Source organism: Sebastes umbrosus, chromosome 22, assembly GCF_015220745.1.
Source record: "Sebastes umbrosus isolate fSebUmb1 chromosome 22, fSebUmb1.pri, whole genome shotgun sequence".
NCBI classification, from domain to species: Eukaryota; Metazoa; Chordata; class Actinopteri; order Perciformes; family Sebastidae; genus Sebastes; species Sebastes umbrosus.
In genome coordinates, this window is record NC_051290.1 from 6488562 (window position 1) to 6509762 (window position 21201).

Sequence of the window (21201 nt, forward strand, 5' to 3'; positions counted from 1 at the left end):
CAGAGTCAGATAAATCCACTCGCTTGATTTTAAGAAAGACAGTGGAGATGTTGGAGCTCATTTCAAATTTTTCTTTTTGATATCCATCACAGAACGAAGCTTCATCATCATCCCAGTACATATAGGAGATACAGCTGGGCTTGGTTCTGTTGATCAGTCTGAACCACTCCATATGAGCTGGACGGCTGGTAATGTTGTTGCACGTCAGTGTGACTTCATCACCAGACTGAACCTCCACAGTCTGAGACTCAGAACCTGAGACGGAGCCTGAAACAAACAACCCTAAGCTTGTAATGCAACAGTTACTGTAATAAGACAACAACAACAACAAGAATACATTCAGTTCTAATTTGCAAGTTCATATTCTGGTGGGTTACTGGTTACATGGTTTGGTGTCAGTACTTACTGAGGCTGCAGAGAAGTAAAGCTGTTATCAAGGTGAAGCTCCTCATTGTGCGTTTAATCGCGTCACTGCAGGGATAGTTTGTACCGCTGAGCTCTTATAAAAGGGTTTAGAGAGGCGGGGTTTGTTTTTCATCTTGCTACTCACATTTGCCGAATGCAAAAACTTTGAAATATGACTTCACAGGAAAGTTTGGTGGTAGGAGAGTCAAAGTTATATCTGTGTCAGACGCTATTTGAGACAAAAGTTGCCACAAAGAGTTGTAGATGCTTAAACAACACGACTCCTACAGCTGTCATTGAAAGCATCCTCACCTAACCCGTAACAGTCTGCTCTGGTATGACATACTGTATGAAATATGACAAGAAAAACAAAGCGACGCACCTGTCGTGTCATATTTTTATGCTTGATGCTGCGATGTCTGGATGCACTGTTTTAGATTTGTGTTTGGGAGTGGGAAAATATGCTGCTTTATGCAAATATATGTATATATTTATTATTGTAAATCAATTAACAACACAAAAAAATGACAGATATTGTCCAGAAACCCTCACAGGTACTGCATTTAGCATAACAAATGTGCTCAAATCATAACATGGCAAACTGCAGCCCAACAGGCAACAACAGCTGTCAGTGTGTCAGTGTGCTGACTTGACTATGACTTGTCCCCAAACTGCATGTGATTATCATAAAGTGGGCATGTCTGTAAAGGGGAGACTCGTGGGTACAAAGAGAACCCATTTTCATTCACAAATCTGGAGCTCAAAGGTCAAGAGACCCCTTTGAAAATGTTTGTTATTTTATTGCTCCACTATTTCTCCAAAAGGTCTAAATACATGTGCAGCAGCTAGTTTCATTTTGTCGTAAACAATTTTTCACACCTTCTTTTTATAGTTTCCACAGAGCTTTGACTTCAAATGCCTCATGATTTTCACCACAGTAGTTCTCAGAGCACACTGTGTCTCTTCCTGTCAAACAAGTGATGTGTACGCCGCTCCCTCCTCCGTCCACAGACCAAGTAAGTTTGAAGTCATCAGTGTCCTTTCTGAGTCCTCCATCACACATTAAGCACACTCTTGTCCTCTCAGAAAAAAATAAGAAATATAGACACGAGAGAGAAACTTAAAGAATCATGAGCGAGAAAATACAGAGACATTATTTTAAATGTATTTATTTCCATTGAATCACCCCACGAACAGCTAATTAGACTAGCAACTAATAAGATTAATGACATAAAGCATGAGTTTCTGTTGCTTCCTGGGTCTATCTGGTGGCAGCGTACACAACATGTGGCTCCATCTCTCTCTCAGGTGCAGGCCTGCGGCTTCTTTTTGGCTTTGCCTGGAAACTGAGAGCTGCGTAGTTCAGTTCATCAGAGCCCATATTCTGTAATTCAGAGTATTTAGAGTCACATACGGTATCACACACACACACACACACACAGCTGAGTCCTCCAAAAATCTGTGGTTGTGGGTTGTTCCACGAAGGAATCATTTAAACATAGGATTTAGGAACCTTAAGAGTTGTATGTATGTATGCCCACACGATCTGCAAGGTAAAATGACTGTTTTCTTTAATGGAGTCTGGTAGCTTTGAAGAGAGCAAAGATAACGGCTTCAGTTCCCTGACGGCGAGGTAAAGCAGCTGTAGACGGGAACGGCAGAAACACGTATTTTAGCCACTTAAAAAATTCAATATCAGTTTAAATGTATATTTAGAATATTTTCACCGCTTTATATTGCTATCAGGCGGCACTTTCCGACGGGAAACTGAAGCCATTATATTGCTCTCTTCAAGCCACCAGACTCCATTCACAAAAACAATAATTTTACCTCGCAGATCACAGGAGTTGTTGGTCTATCGCTGCACGATCGGTTATTTTGTTTGTGTTATTGTGTGACTTTCGGCACCAAACTAAAGTGGCGTTCACAAAGCAGTACATTGCTTAGCTTGACCGCCATCTAAGTTACTGTTTGTAATGTTAATAACTGAACATAAGGATGTATATATACTGTACATGTAGCATCGTCATCATGCAGACATATGTCAGGTCGCATGGGAAAACGTTTTTAGAAGGGCTTGGGAAAATAGCATGTTGACGCTGAAACATACATAGTTTGACCAAAATTTGATTGTTCAGATTTGGATACATAAAGAATACCACTGGGAAGCTACAGGATGATATAAAAACCTCAAACAAAAGAAAATAATAGATTCGCCCTTTAAATTTAAGCTAGGAAAAATTCTGTTTACTGATTGAAAGTTGTTCAAACAATAGGATATTGGCCAGATTGTATGACAAAAGATCATCAACAGAACTAAAATTAATTGGTTATATTAAAACATTTTAAATAACAGTTTTGTAACTGTATGTAACGGCATGGCGGAAACTCTTTCTTGACAAAAAAATTAGATTAAGATTAAATTAACGTTAATAACCCTCAACTGTTAAAGCCCAGGACAAAGATCATTAACAGACATATCATGTGTTTAAATGCAACTTTAAAACCATAGCACAGTTTTATTTAAGTTAATGGTGAGTTCACCTTGTTTCTTTCTGGCTGCGGCTCCTCATTCACAGCTAAATGGCAAAAGACGAAAGTGTGATTAGTTCATTATTACTGATCAGATACTTTGCTTTAGATTTTTCCATCATGTGTAACAAATTCTAAATCTGCTGTACCTGTCTGAAGTTTCCTGACTTTAACAGCCAGAACAACGACGACTATGGTGAAGGAAACGGTCAGACCACCCAGGATCAAACTCATTAGGTTTGCCGTTACATCAAACTCCTCTACAAGAACAATGATAGAATTAGACTTTATTTTTTAAAGACGTGGTTAAGATTGAAATTACTGGCTCGGTGGTAACTTGCACAATGAAAAAGGAGAATCTTACTTACTAAAATCCACTTTACCCTCAGATTCACCATCACCTTTAAAAAAACATTTTTTTTGACAGTATTTGTTTCTTATTTGTCTTTATGCTGTTTTAATGCAATAAATGTGAGATGTATGTAAATATGACAGTCTTACCTTGAACGATTAAATGTGTTGCATCGGCAATGACGGTATGTGCTTTCACGTAGATTCCACAGAAATACAGTCCAGAGTCAGATAAATCCACTCGCTTGATTTTAAGAAAGACAGTGGAGATGTTGGAGCTCATTTCAAATCCATTTTGAAATCCATCACAGAACGAAGCTTCATCATCAGACCTGTACATAGAGGAGATGCAGCTGGGCTTAGCTCTGTTGATCAGTCTGAACCACTCCGCAAGAGCTGGACTGCTGGTATTGTTGGTGCACGTCAGTGTGACTTCATCACCAGACTGAACCTCCACAGTCTGAGACTCAGAACCTGAGACGGAGCCTGAAACAAACAACCCTAAGCTTGTAATGCAACAGTTACTGTAATAAGACAACAACAACAACAACAACAAGAATAAATTCAGTTCTAATTTGCAAGTTCATATTCTGGTGGGTTACTGGTTACATGGTTTGGTGTTAGTACTTACTGAGGCTGCAGAGAAGTAAAGCTGTTATCAAGGTGAAGCTCCTCATTGTGCGTTTAATTGCGTCACTGCAGGGATAGTTTGTACCGCTGAGCTCTTATAAAAGGGTTTAGAGAGGCGGGGTTTCTTTTTCATCTTGCTGCTCACCTTTACCCGAATGCAAAAACTTTGAAATATGACTTCACAGGAAAGTTTGGTGGTAGGAGAGTCAAAGTTATATCTGTGTCAGACGCTATTTGAGACAAAAGGGGCCACAAAGAATTATAGATGCTTAAACAACACGACTCCTACAGCTGTCATTGAAAGCATCCTCACCTAACCCTTAACAGTCTGCTCTGGTATGACATACTGTATGAAATATGACAAGAAAACAAAGAGACTCACCTGTCGCGTCATATTTTTATGCTTGATGCTGCGATGTCCGGATGCACTGTTTTAGATTTGTGTTCGGGAGTGGGCAAATATGCTGCTTTATGCAAATGTATGTATATATTTATTATTGGAAAACAATTAACAACACAGAACAATGACAAATATTGTCCAGAAACCCTCACAGGTACTGCATTTAGCATACAAAATGTACTCAAATCATAACATGGCAAACTGCAGCCCAACAGGCAACAACAGCTGTCAGTGTGTCAGTGTGCTGACTTGACTATGACTTGCCCCAAACTGCATGTGATTATCATAAAGTGGACATGTCTGTAAAGGGGAGACTCGTGGGTACAAAGAGAACCCATTTTCATTCATATATCTTGAGGTCAAAGGTCAAGGGACCCCTTTGAAAATGTCAATGCCAGTTTTTCCTCGCCAAAAATGTATGTATGTTTCGAGCGTTATTTAGCCTTCTTCGAGCGGCACATTTTACAAACTATAATATTAGACAAATACGAAGAAGTTAAACACATAATCCAGACTAAAAGTAACACAGTTGAAGCTGCCAAATGCAGGAAGGACAGCTGGCAAAAGAAAGAATTGCCGATGTGTGAATGCGTAAATTAACAGACTTATTAATTTAACCCAATACTCAAAAGTCAGATATAGTCGGCTAGATAGGGCAGTGATATTATAAAAAGCTTTCAGAGGATAATGGATGAATAGAAAACACTTCATTTCGTCCAATGTGGTGTGTACGAATATTTCATCCTTCTCTCACCTGCTTCTCCGATTCCGGCGGTGTGAAACGGACTTGAGAACAAGTACAAAAATTAATATAAAAACATAATTCAAAGCGGTAAACACCCACAACATACAGCCAGCTGACCTTCCTGCATTTGTCAGTTTAAACTGTGTTGTTTGTAGTCTGGATTATGACTGTAACTTCTTCGTCTTTGTGTAATATTATCATACAATCTGCGCACCGAGCTCTGATTGGTCAGTGGGCGGTGCTTTTGATCTCTTATCTGGAACATAACCTGCTCCGGAGCAGGTTAGATGTTCAGCATCAGTTACCATGGCGATCTATCCCGGTAAGAATTGAACCACCATCGTAGGACTGAAAGCCCTGAAGGTTAACCCTGAAGTGACCTCGCTAACCCTAAATCCTGCTTTGTAGTACAGGCCTCCGGTCTCCTGTGTGCTGCTCTGTTCTGAATCCAGATGTTGATGTGTTGTGTGAGGAAGTAAAGCAGTCAAATAAGTTTGTGTGAAGTGATGAGGAGTGGAGTGATTCAACAACGTCATAAGAGATTGGTATACATGTTTTAAGGGAGCGTTATTCTTGTTTTTGAGAATATCAGTTCTGTTGATGTTTGTGGTCACTGCTGAAGACTTCCTGTGGTGGAGACTTTATATTTGACTCAGACAATGTTTGACAACCCAGGTTGGCTGGTCTATACTGTGTTTATTGCTCCACTATTCCTCCAAAAGGTCTAAATACATTTACAGCAACTAGTTTCATTTTGTCGTGAAAAAGTTTTCACACGTTCTTTTTATAGTTTCCACAGAGCTTTGACTTCAAATGCCTCATGATTTTCACCACAGTAGTTCTCAGACCACTCTGTGTCTCTTCCTGTCAAACAAGTGATGTGTACGTCACTCCCTCCTCCGTCCACAGACCAAGTAAGTTTGAAGTCATCGGTGTCCTTTCTGAGTCCTCCATCACACATTAAGCACACTCTTGTCCTCTCAGAAAAAAATAAGAAATATAGACACGAGAGAGAAACTTAAAGAATCATGAGCGAGAAAATACAGAGACATTATTTTAAATGTATTTATTTCCATTGAATCACCCCAGAAACAGCTAATTAGACTAACAACTAATAAGATTAATGACATAAAGCATGAGTTTCTGTTGCTTCCTGGGTCTATCTGGTGGCAGCGTACACAACATGTGGCTCCATCTCTCTCTCAGGTGCAGGCCTGCGGCTTCTTTTTGGCTTTGCCTGGAAACTTAGAGCTGCGTAGTTCAGTTCATCTGAGTCCATATTCTGTAATTCAGAGTAGTTAGAGTCACATATGGTATCACACACACACACACACACACACACACACGCACACACACACACACACACACACACACACACACACACACACACAGCTTAGTCTTGCTGAGTTGTTCCACGAAGGAATCATTTAAACATAGGTTTTAGGAACCTTAGGAGTTGTATGTATGCTCCAACGATCTGCAAGGTACCGCTTGCAGATCGCAATGTACCGCTTACCGCTTTACATTGCCATCAGGCGGCCCTTTCCTACGGGAAACTGAAGCCGTTATATCGCTCTCTTCAAAGCCACGAGACTCCATTCACAAAAACAGTAATTGTACCTCGCAGGACACAGTAGTTGCTGGTCTATCGCTGCATCGATCGTTTAGTTTGTTTGTGTTATTGTGTGACTTTCGGCGCCAAACTAACGTGACGTTCACACAGCAGTACATTGCTTAGCTTCTGTGCCGGTACTCCTGTGTGCTTCTCCAAACTTGGAGCGTACCGACTGCCATCTAAGTTACTGTATGTAACATTAATACGCTGACTATAAGGATGTATATATACTGTACATGTAGCAGCGTCATCATGCAGAAACCTACGTCAGGTCACATGGGAAAAAGTCTTTAGAAGGGCTTGGGAAAATACCATGTTGACGCTGAAACATACGTACTTTGACCAAAATTTGAATGTTCAGATTTGAATACATAAGTAACACCACTGGGAAGCTACAGGATGATATAAAAACCTAAAACAAACAAAAATAATGGATCCGCCCTTTACATTAAAACTAGGAAAAATCTGTTTACTGATTGAAAGTTGTTCAAACAATAGGATAGGAAAATTAGATTGAGATTAAATTTAAAGTTAATGACCCTCAACTGTTAAAGTTCAAAGATCACATCTGAAATTAGATTTTAAAAGTAGGAATTTAATAGATAATTTTTGCTTGAGGTTAAAGAGGACTATTTTCTGCCGCCTGCATCCGCTCAGGACAAAGATCATTAACAGACATATCATGTGTTAAAATGCAACTTTAAAACCATAACACAGTTTTATTTAAGTTAATGGTGAGTTCACCTTGTTTCTTTCTGGCTGCGGCTCCTCATTCACAGCTAAATGGCAAAAGACGAAAGTGTGATTAGTTCATTATTACTGATCAGATACTTTGTTTTAGATTTTTCCATCATGTGTAACAAATTCTAAATCTGCTGTACCTGTCTGAAGTTTCCTGACTTTAACAGCCAGAACAACGACGACTATGGTGAGGGAAACGGTCAGACCACCCAGGATCAAACTCATTAGGTGTGCCGTTTCATCACACTCCTCTACAAGAACGATGATAGAATTAGACTCTATTTTTTAAAGACGTGGTTAAGATTGAAATTACTGGCTCGGTGGTAACTTGCACAATGAAAAAGGAGAATCTTACTTTCAGTCTTAAAATCCACTTCACCATCAGATTCACCATCACCTTTAAAAATTATTTTTTTGACACGTTTCTTATTTGTCTTTATGCTGTTTTAATCAATAAATGCGAGATGTATGTAAATATGACATTCTTACCTTGAACGATTAAATGCGTTGCATCGGCAATGACGGTACGTCTGTCCATGTAGAATCCACAGAAATACAATCCAGAGTCAGATAAATCCACTCGCTTGATTTTAAGAAAGACAGTGGAGATGTTGGAGCTCATTTCAAATCTATTTTGAAATCCAACACATAATCTAGCTTCACCATCAAACCTGTACATAGAAGAGATGCAGCTGGGCTTCGTTCTGTTGATCAGTCTGAACCACTCCATATGAGTTTGATAGCTGGAAATGTTGTTGCACGTCAGTGTGACTTCTTCACCAGACTGAACCTCCACAGTCTGAGACTCAGAACCTGAGACAGAGATCCAGCCTGAAACAAACAGCAGATTTACTCTCAATTAAACAAAATTAACATGAACGATTCCTTTAAATAAACATTTTAATAAGTGAATAGTTTCCAATCTGGTGGGTTAAAGTTACCAAAGTTATAGATGCAGTTGTACTTACTAAAGCTGTAGAGAGTTAAAGCTGTTATCAAGGTGAAGGTCTTCATGGTGCGTGTGACTGAAGCTCTGCAGTGTCCGTAACTGAACTGTGCTCCAGTCAGGGTGCTTTCAAAGTAAAGAGGCGGGGTGTTAAACATGCAGATTTCTAATCAGTCATCTGATGAAGGAATTTTTTTGTGCTTATCCTGTTGAAGAAACTGACCTCATACATGCTTTCAGGAAAATGAGTGTTGACGCAAAGTTATTTTTCAGAAATGTTATGTCACAATAAATATCTTCACACCAAATTACATAAAATGGAATATATACAAAGATATATCGAGGAAGAAAATGATGCACACAACCTCATGAGATGGCTGACAGGTGTCAGAAAACATATTGCTTTAGAGCCTCTCGACAGGTGAAAGTTAACATGTTAATGCCTGGCAGCGTTTAGATGGAGGATATTGTCTCCCTCTGATGGGAATATGTGCTGTAGAGTTAAACCAAGATGAAATATTACAAGTGTAGTTCATCTGTTTCCCTGAAACTAGCTGCCACACATTGTGGCTGTGATATAGCAAGGAACCTGTCGTGTCCACATGGACAAAAAACGTTTATTGCCAAAAAGTGAAAGTCAGTTGGTTGTTCCAATGCAACATCAGCGCCCAGCAGCACACGAACAAAACTGAGATAAATATTCTGCAATTGGAGAGTGAAGCCCGAATTTAATTGTGGTATTTAATGTTGTTCTAGGACTGGTGATTACTTATTATTGTCCATCCATTAGGCCTCTAATAGCTAAGGTTCGACATTGACCTTGAATAGTTAAGGTTAGGCATTGACCTCGAATAGCTAAGGTTAGGCATTGACTTCGAATAGTTAAGGTTAGGCATTGACCTCTAATAGTTAAGGTTAGGCATTGACCTCTAATAGTTAAGGTTAGGCATTGACCTCTAATAGTTAAGGTTAGGCATTGACCTCTAATAGTTAAGGTTAGGCATTGACCTCTAATAGTTAAGGTTAGGCATTGGCCTCAAATAGTTAAGGTTAGGCATTGACCTCTAATAGTTAAGGTTAGGCATTGGCCTCAAATAGTTAAGGTTAGGCATTGGCCTCAAATAGTTAAGGTTAGGCATTGACCTCTAATAGTTAAGGTTAGGCATTGGCCTCAAATAGTTAAGGTTAGGCATTGACCTCTAATAGTTAAGGTTAGGCATTGGCCTCAAATAGTTAAGGTTAGGCATTTACCTTGAATAGCTAAGGTTAGGCATTGACCTCTAATAGCTATGGTTAGGCATTGACCTCGAATAGTTAAGGTTAGGCATTTACCTTGAATAGCTAAGGTTAGGCATTGACCTCGAATAGTTAAGGTTAGGCATTGGCCTCGAATAGTTAAGGTTAGGCATTGACCTCTAATAGTTAAGGTTAGGCATTGACCTCGAATAGTTAAGGTTAGGATAGGTCGTCGGGCGAGATTTTATGGACATCTTTACAGATCTCAAATCATATTTTTGCAAGTTACCTTTTAGACACGACTCCTGGCAAGTGGTTCAGATTGCCACCTAATAAATACTCCTGTGTTTAAATTTGAAAATGAGTATTGACGAAAAGTTATTTTTCAGAAAATGTTATGTCATGATAAATATCTTCACACCAAAGTACATCAAATGCAATGATATACAAAGAAGGGAAATTTGTGTCTATGTAGGCGAATCAAATAGATGCCATGCCGTGAGTCTGTGTTGCAGCAGCAGGTTGGCAACTTGCATGGCAGTGTATCAGTGTATGAATGTGTGTGTGAATGTTGACATGTAGTGGTCGGAAGACTAGAAAGGTGCTATATAAATGCAAGTCCATTTACCATTTAAATGCTCTCATATAGGTTGTGAGTTTGTACCTTTCACAAGCAGATATTGACATGTCTTGTGAAGGTCAATTAGTCCATTTGAGTGATCAGTGCAGTAGTGAAATGGTGTCAGAAGAGGTTGATGGAAACTTATTAAGCAGCTGCGAGGCCTTTGATGTGTGTGGTTATGGCTGAAAACCAGTCTTCCTGTGGTTGAGACTTAACTGCTTCTATTTTTGCTTGCTGGTTAGCATCTACACTCTGTTTTTCCAAAACATCGAACCACAGATTGTATTGCTAATTCCTTATGACCAAGGCTAGGTAGGCTAACCGTTTACTGTACTTACCTTTTATTTTTTTTTATTACAGATTTCGGACTTCTCATATTTCACCTCAGTTGCGCTCGCACATCATTGCTGTCTGTCTCTTCCTGTCAAACAAGTGTTGTGTACCTCACTCACTCCTCCCCTCTGTCAGACAGTCATCTGTGTCCAAAAAGGCAAGGTGATAGAAAGATTTTGCCAAATGAAGGGAGCAATAAAGATGCAAAAAAAGTAGGGATGTACCCAAATGTTTGATGTCAATGAATTAAAATATTTAATCGTGGTTAATCGCATGATTGTCCATAGTTAATTGTTATTTTTATCTATTCAAAATGTACTTTAAAGGGAGATTTGTCAAGTATTTAATACTCTTATCAACATGTGAGTGGGCAAATATGCTTGCTTTATGCTAATGCATGTTTACAAAACAAAAAAAAATACTTCAACAGTTTTACAACATCAACTCAGTTTAATGAGGAAGACACTGTCTTCTGGCTGTGCAAGCATGAGGCTGCATGAGGCAGTTTTTCTGAAAGCAGGGAGCTGATGTATAAAGAGCGAAATGAGTGTGAGGAAATTGGTCAGTGTCGTCGGTATAGAAAGTGACATTTTGAGAAGTGATGGCGAAACTGCTGATGGAATTCTTACTTAATGCATTCCTGCATGTACAACAGAGATACCTTCACATTTTAAGAGACAGTAGTGAAGCTTTTGTGAGAACGCTGTGCAGTTGTTGATGCATGTGGTTTTATTTGCAGAGAGCTGAGGGCCAGTCTTTCTGTGGCTTTCGCTTTAGGCCATGCACAAAGTGTTTTCACCGCAGTGGAAAATGACAGGGGGAGGGGGCACAGGACTTGTTACCCACATGTGCATGCAAACACATATTTATATATACACGCTCACTGTGTCAGCATAGAATCAAGTTATGAAGTCTTTAAAAGTCAGTATATTCAGAGAAAAATACAATAAAAATGATACATTTAATCTTTTTGTTTTATAAAATTAGATTTTAGACACATTAAAGTGGCAGTAGGCAGAACATTTTTGGCATCATTGGGCAAAAAAATCCATAATAACCTTTCAGCATATTGTAATTCAAGTTTTCTGAGCCATAACTAGACTTCTGAACCTCCTCATGGCTCTGTTTTCAGGCTTTAAAAAATCTAGGCCGTGATGGGAGACTTTAGTCACAGGTCATTTCAGAGAGAGAGACAGCGTTCCTATTGGCTGTTCATTCAACGGAGGCAGCTGTCAATCACTCGCCACCTCCGATCAAACGGTCAAACTAGGCAGCTCTGATGAGACCTGTAAAATGACAAAGTGTGCTCCGGCTGGTGGGCGGTGCTTGGTATTTCCTGAACTTGATCTCAACATGGCTGCCGGGTAACAAACTTTCTAATTTTACAGTTAAACAGTTCACTACAAGATGTTTCTGAAAACATTTGAGGAGAGAAATAGGTATTACAGTAACAGAATATTGATTCATATTTGATCAGCGCTGCCTAGTTTGGCCCAATAACATTTTGTGTTCATGTTTGTGGTGATGGCTGAAGCCTTCCTGTAAAGCCTGAGACTTTATTTTTGTCTCATACAGACAATGTTTGTCACCACAGGTAGCTGGTTTATTCTATTACCATTTATTTTCTTTACTATTTTTTCCAGCAGTGTGTACGACTACAGAGGCTGATACTATTAAAACCTAAGTGGGTCACTTTGCACTGTTCCTTTTTTTTTTTTTTTGCAAGCCGGGCCTCGTGGCTTTCATGTCAGTTGTGCTCAGACCACACTCTGCTGCCTCTTCCTGTGAAGTGATGCGTATCTCACTCACTCCCCCCCGACAGACCATTTGACTCTCCATATGAGTAAGGCCCTGTTCACACCTGGTATTAACATGCGTCCTCAGTGATCCGATCACAAGTGGACAGCTTTAAGTACGTCTGTTCACACCTGGTATTAAAATGCGTCGGTGAAAGATCAGATCTCAATGCGTCCTCAGTGCGTCTTGAGTGTGTTCACACCTGTATTTACAGCTGTCCACTTGTGATCCGATCACTGAGGACGCATGTTAATACCAGGTGTGAACAGGGCCTAAGTCTTGACTTCACCATCATCAGTGTCCCTTGTGGCTCCTCCTCATCAAACATATTTGATGCTTGATGAAGATGGGAGGCAGACAAAATAAGAAAGATGGAGACTTTTTGCAGAGAGAGAGAGAGACAGAAAGAAAGAGGGATGCAACTGACCTTGAGTATAGGAACTTTATTTAACAAAATACCAGCCACGGACTCTGGCAGTAGATTAATAAGATAAAGCATCTGTTCTATAGGGCTGTCAATCGATTACAATATTTAATTGCATGATTCTTCATCGGGATTAATCACAAATTAATCAAATTAAAGGGAGATTTGTCAAGTATTTAATACTCTTATCAACATGGGAGTGGACAAATATGCTGCTTTATGCAAATGGATGTATATATTTATTATTGGAAATCAATTACCAACACAAAGCAATGATAAATATCGTCCAGAAACCCTCACAGGTACTGCATTTAGCATAACAAATAAGCTCAAATCATAACATGGCAAACTGCAGCCCAACAGGCAACAACAGCCGTCAGTGTGTCAGTGTGCTGACTTGACTATGACTATTCACATGTCTTGAGATCAGAGGTCAAGGGACCCCTTTAAAAATGTCCATGACAGTTTTTCCTCGCTGAAATTTAGCGTAAGTTTGGAGCGTTATCTAACCCCCTTTGTGACAAGCTAGTATGACATGGTTGGTACTGATGGATTCCTTAGGTTTCTAGTTTCTAATGATATCAGTATCTTCTTTCGTAGCTCTATAGCTGTAAAAACTGAGCTCGCTACAACCTCCGAAAGATCGATTGCGTTAATGCGTTAAAGAAATGAGTGGTGTTAAAACAAATTTGCATTAACGCCTCAATACAGTCTATCTGCTGGCTGCATAAACAACACGAGTCTCCACTTCTCTCTCTGATGCAGGCCTCCTGTTCCTCATTGTCTCCGGAAGGAACCTCAGCGCTGCAGAGTTCAGCTCATCAGAGCCCAGATTCTGTAAATCAATAAAGTGTTTTTTAGGGTCACATACTGTAACTGAGTGTTTCTGCAAATACGGGCATTTTTAAGTCCCAGCAATGAAATTTTGGATTTATGTTAAACTTTGCAGTGCAATGCTTGATAAATAGTGTTATTACCCATCTTAACATAACAAATAATTACTAATAATGTGATTTAATAAAATATATGAAGCAACTGTGGTCTCAGTGTTGAGATACGTAAAATGAGCTAATTCAATAACGGCTTCAGTTCCCTGACGGCGAGGTAAAGCAGCTGTGGACGAGAACGGCAGAAAAACGTATTTTAGCCACCTAAAAAATTCAATATCAGTTTAAATGTATATTTAGAATATTTTCACCGCTTTACATTGCCGTCAGGCGGCACTTTCCGACGGGAAACTGAAGCCGTTATATTGCTCTCTTCAAAGCCACCAGACTCCATTCACAAAAACAGTAATTTTACCTCGCAGGACACAGTAGTTGTTGGTCTATCGCTGCATCGATCGGTTAGTTTGTTTGTGTTATTGTGTGACTTTCGGCGCAGAACTAAAGTGGCGTTCACAAAGCAGTACATTGCTTAGCTTGACCGCCATCTAAGTTACTGTTTGTAATGTTAATAACTGAACATAAGGATGTGTATGTGTAGCATCGTCATCATGCAGACATATGTCAGGTTGCATGGGAAAACATTTTTTGAAGGGCTTGGGAAAATAGCATTTGACGCAAAAACATACATAGTTTGACCAAAATTCTGTTTACTGATTGAAAGTTGTTCAAACAATAGGTTATTGACCAGATTGTATGACAAAAGCTCATCAACAGAACTAAAATTGATTGGTTATATTAAAACATTTTAAATAACAGTTTTGTAACTGCATGTAACGGCATGGTGGAAAGTCTTTCTTGACAATTTTTTTTTATTGAGATTAAAGTTAATAACCCTCAACTGTTAAAACTTGGGACAAAGATCATTAACAGACATATCATGTGTTTAAATTGCAACTTTAAAACCATAACACAGTTTTATTTAAGTTAATGGTGAGTTCACCTTGTTTCTTTCTGGCTGCGGCTCCTCATTCACAGCTAAATGGCAAAAGACGAAAGTGTGATTAGTTCATTATTACTGATCAGATACTTTGCTTTAGATTTTTCCATCATGTGTAACAAATTCTAAATCTGCTGTACCTGTCTGAAGTTTCCTGACTTTAACAGCCAGAACAACGACGACTATGGTGAGGGAAACGGTCAGACCACCCAGGATCAAACTCATTAGGTTTGCCGTTACATCAAACTCCTCTACAAGAACGATGATAGAATTAGACTCTATTTTTTAAAGACGTGGTTAAGATTGAAATTACTGGCTCGGTGGTAACTTGCACAATGAAAAAGGAGAATCTTACTTTCAGTCTTAAAATCCACTTCAACATCAGATTCATCATCGCCTTTAAAAAAAATTAAAATGTTTGACACGTATTGGTTTCTTATTTGTCTTTATGCTGTTTTAATGCAATAAATGTGAGATGTATGTAAATATGACATTTGACAGTCTTACCTTTAACGATTAAATGCGTTGCATCGGCAATGACGGTATGTGGGTCCACGTAGATTCCACAGAAATACAGTCCAGAGTCAGATAAATCCACACGCTTGATTTTAAGAAAGACAGTGGAGTTGTTGGAGCTCATTTCAAATTTTTCTTCTTCATATCCAACACAGAACGAAGCTTCATCATCATCCCAGTACATAGAGGAGATGCAGCTAGGCTTGGTTCTATTGATCAGTCTGAACCACTCCGCCAGAACTGGAGTGCTGGTAATGTTGTTGCACGTCAGTGTGACTTCATCACCAGACTGAACCTCCACAGTCTGAGACTCAGAACCTGAGACGGAGCCTGAAACAAACAGCCCTAAGCTTGTAATGCAACAGTTACTGTAATAAGACAACAACAACAACAAGAATAAATTCAGTTCTAATTTGCAAGTTTATATTCTGGTGGGTTACTGGTTTCATGGTTTGGTGTCAGTACTTACTGAGGCTGCAGAGAAGTAAAGCTGTTATCAAGGTGAAGCTCCTCATTGTGCGTTTAATCGCGTCACTGCAGGGATAGTTTGTACCGCTGAGCTCTTATAAAAGGGTTTAGAGAGGCGGGGTTTCTTTTTCATCTTGCTGCTCACCTTTACCCGAATGCAAAAACTTTGAAATATGACTTCACAGGAAAGTTTGGTGGTAGGAGAGTCAAAGTTATATCTGTGTCAGACGCTATTTGAGACAAAAGGGGCCACAAAGAATTATAGATGCTTAAACAACACGACTCCTACAGCTGTCATTGAAAGCATCCTCACCTAACCCTTAACAGTCTGCTCTGGTATGACATACTGTATGAAATATGACAAGAAAACAAAGAGACGCACCTGTCGCGTCATATTTTTATGCTTGATGCTGCGATGTCTGGATGCACTGTTTTAGATTTGTGTTCGGGAGTGGGCAAATATGCTTGCTTTATGCAAATATATGTATATATTTATTATTGTAAATCAATTAACAACACAAAAAAATGACAGATATTGTCCAGAAACCCTCACAGGTACTGCATTTAGCATAACAAATGTGCTCAAATCATAACATGGCAAACTGCAGCCCAACAGGCAACAACAGCTGTCAGTGTGTCAGTGTGCTGACTTGACTATGACTTGTCCCCAAACTGCATGTAATTATCATAAAGTGGGCATGTCTGTAAAGGGGAGACTCGTGGGTACAAAGAGAACCCATTTTCATTCACATATCTGGAGGTCAAAGGTCAAGGGACCCCTTTGAAAATGTCAATGCCAGTTTTTCCTCGCCAAAAATGAATGTATGTTTGGAGCGTTAATTAGCCTTCTTCGAGCGGCACATTTTACAAACTATAATATTAGACAAATACGAAGAAGTTAAACACATGGGGCAGTGATATTATAAAAAGCTTTCAGAGGATAACGGATGAATAGAATACACTTCATTTTGCCCAATGTGGCGTGTATGAATATTTCCGCCCTCTTTCAGCTACATCTCCGACTCCGGCGGTGTGAAACGGACTTGAGAACAAGCAAAAAAATAAATATAAAAACATAATTTAAAGCGGTAAACACCCACAACATACAGCCAGGTGTCCTTCCTGCATTTGTCAGTTTAAACTGTGTTATTTTTAGTCTGGATTATGACTGTAACTTCTTCATCTTTGTGTAATATTATCATACGATCTGTGCACCGAGCTCTGATTGGTCAGTAGGCGGTGCTTTTGATCTCTTATCTGGAACATAACCTGCTCCGCAGCAGGTTAGATGTTCAGCATCAGTTACCATGGCGATCTATCCCGGTAAGAAGTGAACCACCGTCGTAGGACTGAAAACCCTGAAGGTTAACCCTGAAGTGGCCTGACTAACCCTAAATCCTGTTTCGTAGTACAGGCCTCCGGTCTCCTGTGGGCTGCTCTGTTTTGAATCCAGATGTTGATGTGGTGTGTGAGGAAGTAAAGCAGTCAAATAAGTTTGTGTGAAGTGATGAGGAGTGGAGTGATTCAACAACGTCAGAAGAGATTGGTATACATGTTTTAAGGGATAGTTATTCTTGTTTGTCAGAATATCAGTTCTGTTGATGTTTGTGGTCACTGCTGAAGACTTCCTGTGGTGGAGACTTTATATTTGACTCAGACAATGTTTGACAACCCAGGTTGGCTAATGTTTGTTATTTTATTCCTCCACTATTTCTCCAAAAAGTCTAAATACATGTACAGCAGCTAGTTTCATTTTGTCGTACCAGTTTTCACACTTTCTTTTTATAGTTTCCACAGAGCTTTGACTTCAAATGCCTCATGACTTTCACCACAGTAGTTCTCAGACCACACTGTGTCTCTTCCTGTCAAACAAGTGATGTGTACGCCACTCCCTCCTCCGTCCACAGACCAAGTAAGTTTGAAGTCATCAGTGTCCTTTCTGAGTCCTCCATCACACATTAAGCACACTCTTTTCCTCTCAGAAAAAAATAAGAAATATAGACACAAGAGAGAAACTGAAAGAATCATGAGCGAGAAAATACAGAGACATTATTTTAAATGTATTTATTTCCATTGAATCACCCCACGAACAGCTAATTAGACTAGCAACTAATAAGATTAATGACATAAAGCATGAGTTTCTGTTGCTTCCTGGGTCTATCTGGTGGCAGCGTACACAACATGTGGCTCCATCTCTCTCTCAGGTGCAGGCCTGCGGCTTCTTTTTGGCTTTGCCTGGAAACTTAGAGCTGCGTAGTTCAGTTCATCTGAGCCCATATTCTGTAATTCAGAGTATTTAGAGTCACATACGGTATCACACACACACACACACACACAAACACACACACACACACAGCTGGGTCTTCCAAAAATCAGTATTTGTGGGTTGTTCCACGAAGGAATCATTTAAACATAGGATTTAGGAACCTTAGGAGTTGTATGTATGTATGCCCACACAATCTGCAAGGTAAAATGACTGTTTTCTTGAATGGAGTCTGGTAGCTTTAAGAGAGCAAAGATAACGGTTTCAGTTCCCTGACGGCGAGGTAAAGCAGCTGTGGACAGGAACTGCAGAAAAACCTATTTTAGCCACCTAAAAAATTCAATATCAGTTTAAATGTATATTTAGAATATTTTCACCGCTTTACGTTGCCATCAGGCGGCACTTTCCGACGGGAAACTGAAGCCGTTATATTGCTCTCTTAAAAGCCACCAGACTCCATTCACAAAAACAGTAATTTTACCTCACAGATCACAGGAGCTGCTGGTCTATCGCTGCATCGATCGGTTCGTTTGTTTGTGTTATTGTGTGACTTTCGGCGCCAAACTAACGTGGCGTTCACACAGCAGTACATTGCTTCGCTTGACCGCCATCTAAGTTACTGTTTGTGATGTTAATAACTGAACATAAGGATGTATATATACTGTACATGTAGCATCGTCATCATGCAGACATATGTCAGGTCACAAGGGAAAAAGTTTTTAGAAGGGCTTGGGAAAATAGCATTTGACGCTAAAACATACATAGTTTGACCAAAATTCTGTTTACTGATTGAAAGTTGTTCAAACAATAGGTTATTGGCCAGATTGTATGACAAAAGCTCATCAACAGAACTAAAAATGATTGGTGATATTAAACATTTTAAATAACAGTTTTGTAACTGTATGTAACGGCATGGTGGAAACTCTTTCTTCACAAAAAAATTAGATTAAGATTAAATTAAAGTTAATGAACCTCAACTGTTAAAACTCGGGACAAAGATCATTAACAGACATATCATGTGTTTAAATGCAACTTTAAAACCATAGCACAGTTTTATTTAAGTTAATGGTGAGTTCACCTTGTTTCTTTCTGGCTGTGGCTCCTCATTCACAGCTAAATGGAAAAAGACGAAAGTGTGATTAGTTCATTATTACTGATCAGATACTTTGATTTAGATTTTTCCATCATGTGTAACAAATTCTAAATCTGCTGTACCTGTCTGAAGTTTCCTGACTTTAACAGCCAGAACAACGACGACTATGGTGAGGGAAACGGTCAGACCAACCAGGATCAAACTCATTAGGTTTGCCGTTACATCAAACTCCTCTACAAGAATGATGATAGAATTAGTCTCTATTTTTTAAAGACGTGGTTAAGATTGAAATTACTGGCTCGGTGGTAACTTGCACAATGAAAAAGGAGAATCTTACTTCCAGTCTTAAAATCCACTTTACCATCAGATTCACCATCACCTTTAAAAAAACATTTTTTGACACGTATTGGTTTCTTATTTGTCTTTATGCTGTTTTAATGCAATAAATATGAGATGTACTGTAAATATGACAGTCTTACCTTGGACAATTAAAAGTGTTGCATCGCCAATGACGGTATGTTGGTCCACGTAGAATCCACAGAAATACAGTCCAGAGTCAGATAAATCCACTCGCTTGATTTTAAGAAAGACAGTGGAGTTGTTGGAGCTCATTTCAAATCCATTTTTAAATCCAACACAGTACGACGCTTCATCATCAGACTTGTACTTTGAGGAGATGCAGCTGGGCTTGGTTCTGTTGATCAGTCTGAACCACTCCGTCTGAGCTGGAATTCTGGTAATGTTGGTGCACGTCAGTGTGACTTCATCACCAGACTGAACCTCAACAGTCTGAGACTCAGAACCAGAGACGGAGATCCAGCCTGAAACAAACAGCAGAGACAACAACAGATTTAGTCCTCAGCTATCAAAACATCTAAATTAGTTCAATACTAACTCATTTGCAAGTAAAAAGATAAAGGTGAGTTTCTGTATAAAAGAGAGATTAGAGTTGTATTTGCTGCTCAAAATAGTCCAATATCAGTACTTACTGAGGCTGCAGAGGAGCAAAGCTGTTATTAAGGTGAAGCTCTCCATTGTGCGTTTAACCGTGTCACAGCAAAGGCAGTTTATATCACTGTAAAGGGGCATTCATTGGAAAGGGGCGGGTTTTGAGTAGTTCATGAAAGGAAGCTCAGTCAGAAATATCTACCACATGCAATTTGAGCAGTCTTATTTGGCAGACAAGCATAAATCACATGTTTGTTATTATTCATGGGTCCAACAAACACTGGACTTTCAACAAGGAGACCGGTGCTACGTTAAGTTATTAGATGTTTGTGACGTGTTTTTGGTACTTCTGTTATGTTGTTTCCGTACGTATTTTACTTCGTTTACGTACTTGTTTTATGCCCAACCATGATGTTTTTCCTAAACCTAACTAAGTGGTTTTGTGCGCCCGTTACCGTAGTTTTGTTGAACACGGAAAAGGCTGAAATGCGTTCTCATGACATGCGGAATATCCTTATAACGCTGTTCGTGTCCCGTGTGAAACTAAATCAACGTTGACTTATTTTACCTTCATTTTGTTACGTAACGTACATACTTAACTAACGCCAAGTTACGTAACAAGCGTACTTATTTTACATTACAAAGTACTAATTTGAACCCAAACCACGATCTTTTCCTCAACCTAACTAAGCAATATTTTTGCCTAAACCTAACCAAGTTAACTTAAAACTAAGTAAACCTACGTTGGAAGTTTCCTGTGAGCATGAAAGTTTATTTTGAAAAGGCACTATGCATGTAACGAGTGGAAACTGTTTCCTGTGCACATTGAAGTTTATTTTGAAAAGGCACTGTGCATGTAACAAGCGGAAACTCTACGTTTCCTGTGAACATGGAAGTTTATTTTGAAAAGACACCATGCATGTAATGAGCAGAAACTATGTTTCCTGTGAACATGGAAGTTTATTTTGAAAAGACACCATACATGTTATGAGCGGAAACTGTTTCCTGTGAACATGGAAGTTTATTTTGAAAAGACACCATACATGTTATGAGCGGAAACTGTTTCCTTTGAACATTGAAGTTTATTTTGAAAAGGTACTGTGCATGTAACAAGCGGAAACTCTACATTTCCTGTGAACATGGAAGTTTATTTTGAAAAGACACCATGCATGTAATGAGCGGAAACTGTTTCCTATGAACACTGAAGTTTATTTTGAGAAGACACCATACATGTAATGAGCTGAAACTATGT

General features: G+C 39.2%; 2 protein-coding genes and 1 pseudogene across 2 annotated transcripts; all 3 read right to left on the reverse strand.

The window, feature by feature from the left end:
• Positions 1–1508: 1508 nt before the first annotated feature.
• Positions 1509–3965, reverse strand: LOC119481584 (annotated as a pseudogene).
• A 2194-nt stretch (positions 3966–6159) lies between these two features.
• LOC119481579 lies at positions 6160–15737 on the reverse strand. Its single transcript, XM_037758683.1, has 6 exons — positions 15647–15737; positions 15169–15507; positions 7775–7816; positions 7560–7670; positions 7423–7457; positions 6160–6345 (listed from the first exon to the last, which is right to left on the reverse strand). The coding sequence occupies exons 1-6, from the start codon at positions 15690–15692 to the stop codon at positions 6223–6225; spliced, it is 696 nt and encodes a 231-aa protein (XP_037614611.1). The 5' UTR covers positions 15693–15737; the 3' UTR covers positions 6160–6222.
• A 1624-nt stretch (positions 15738–17361) lies between these two features.
• Positions 17362–20036, reverse strand: LOC119481590. Its single transcript, XM_037758693.1, has 5 exons — positions 19991–20036; positions 19481–19822; positions 19124–19234; positions 18987–19021; positions 17362–17925 (listed from the first exon to the last, which is right to left on the reverse strand). The coding sequence occupies exons 1-5, from the start codon at positions 20034–20036 to the stop codon at positions 17803–17805; spliced, it is 657 nt and encodes a 218-aa protein (XP_037614621.1). The 3' UTR covers positions 17362–17802.
• Between the last annotated feature and the right edge of the window lie 1165 nt (positions 20037–21201).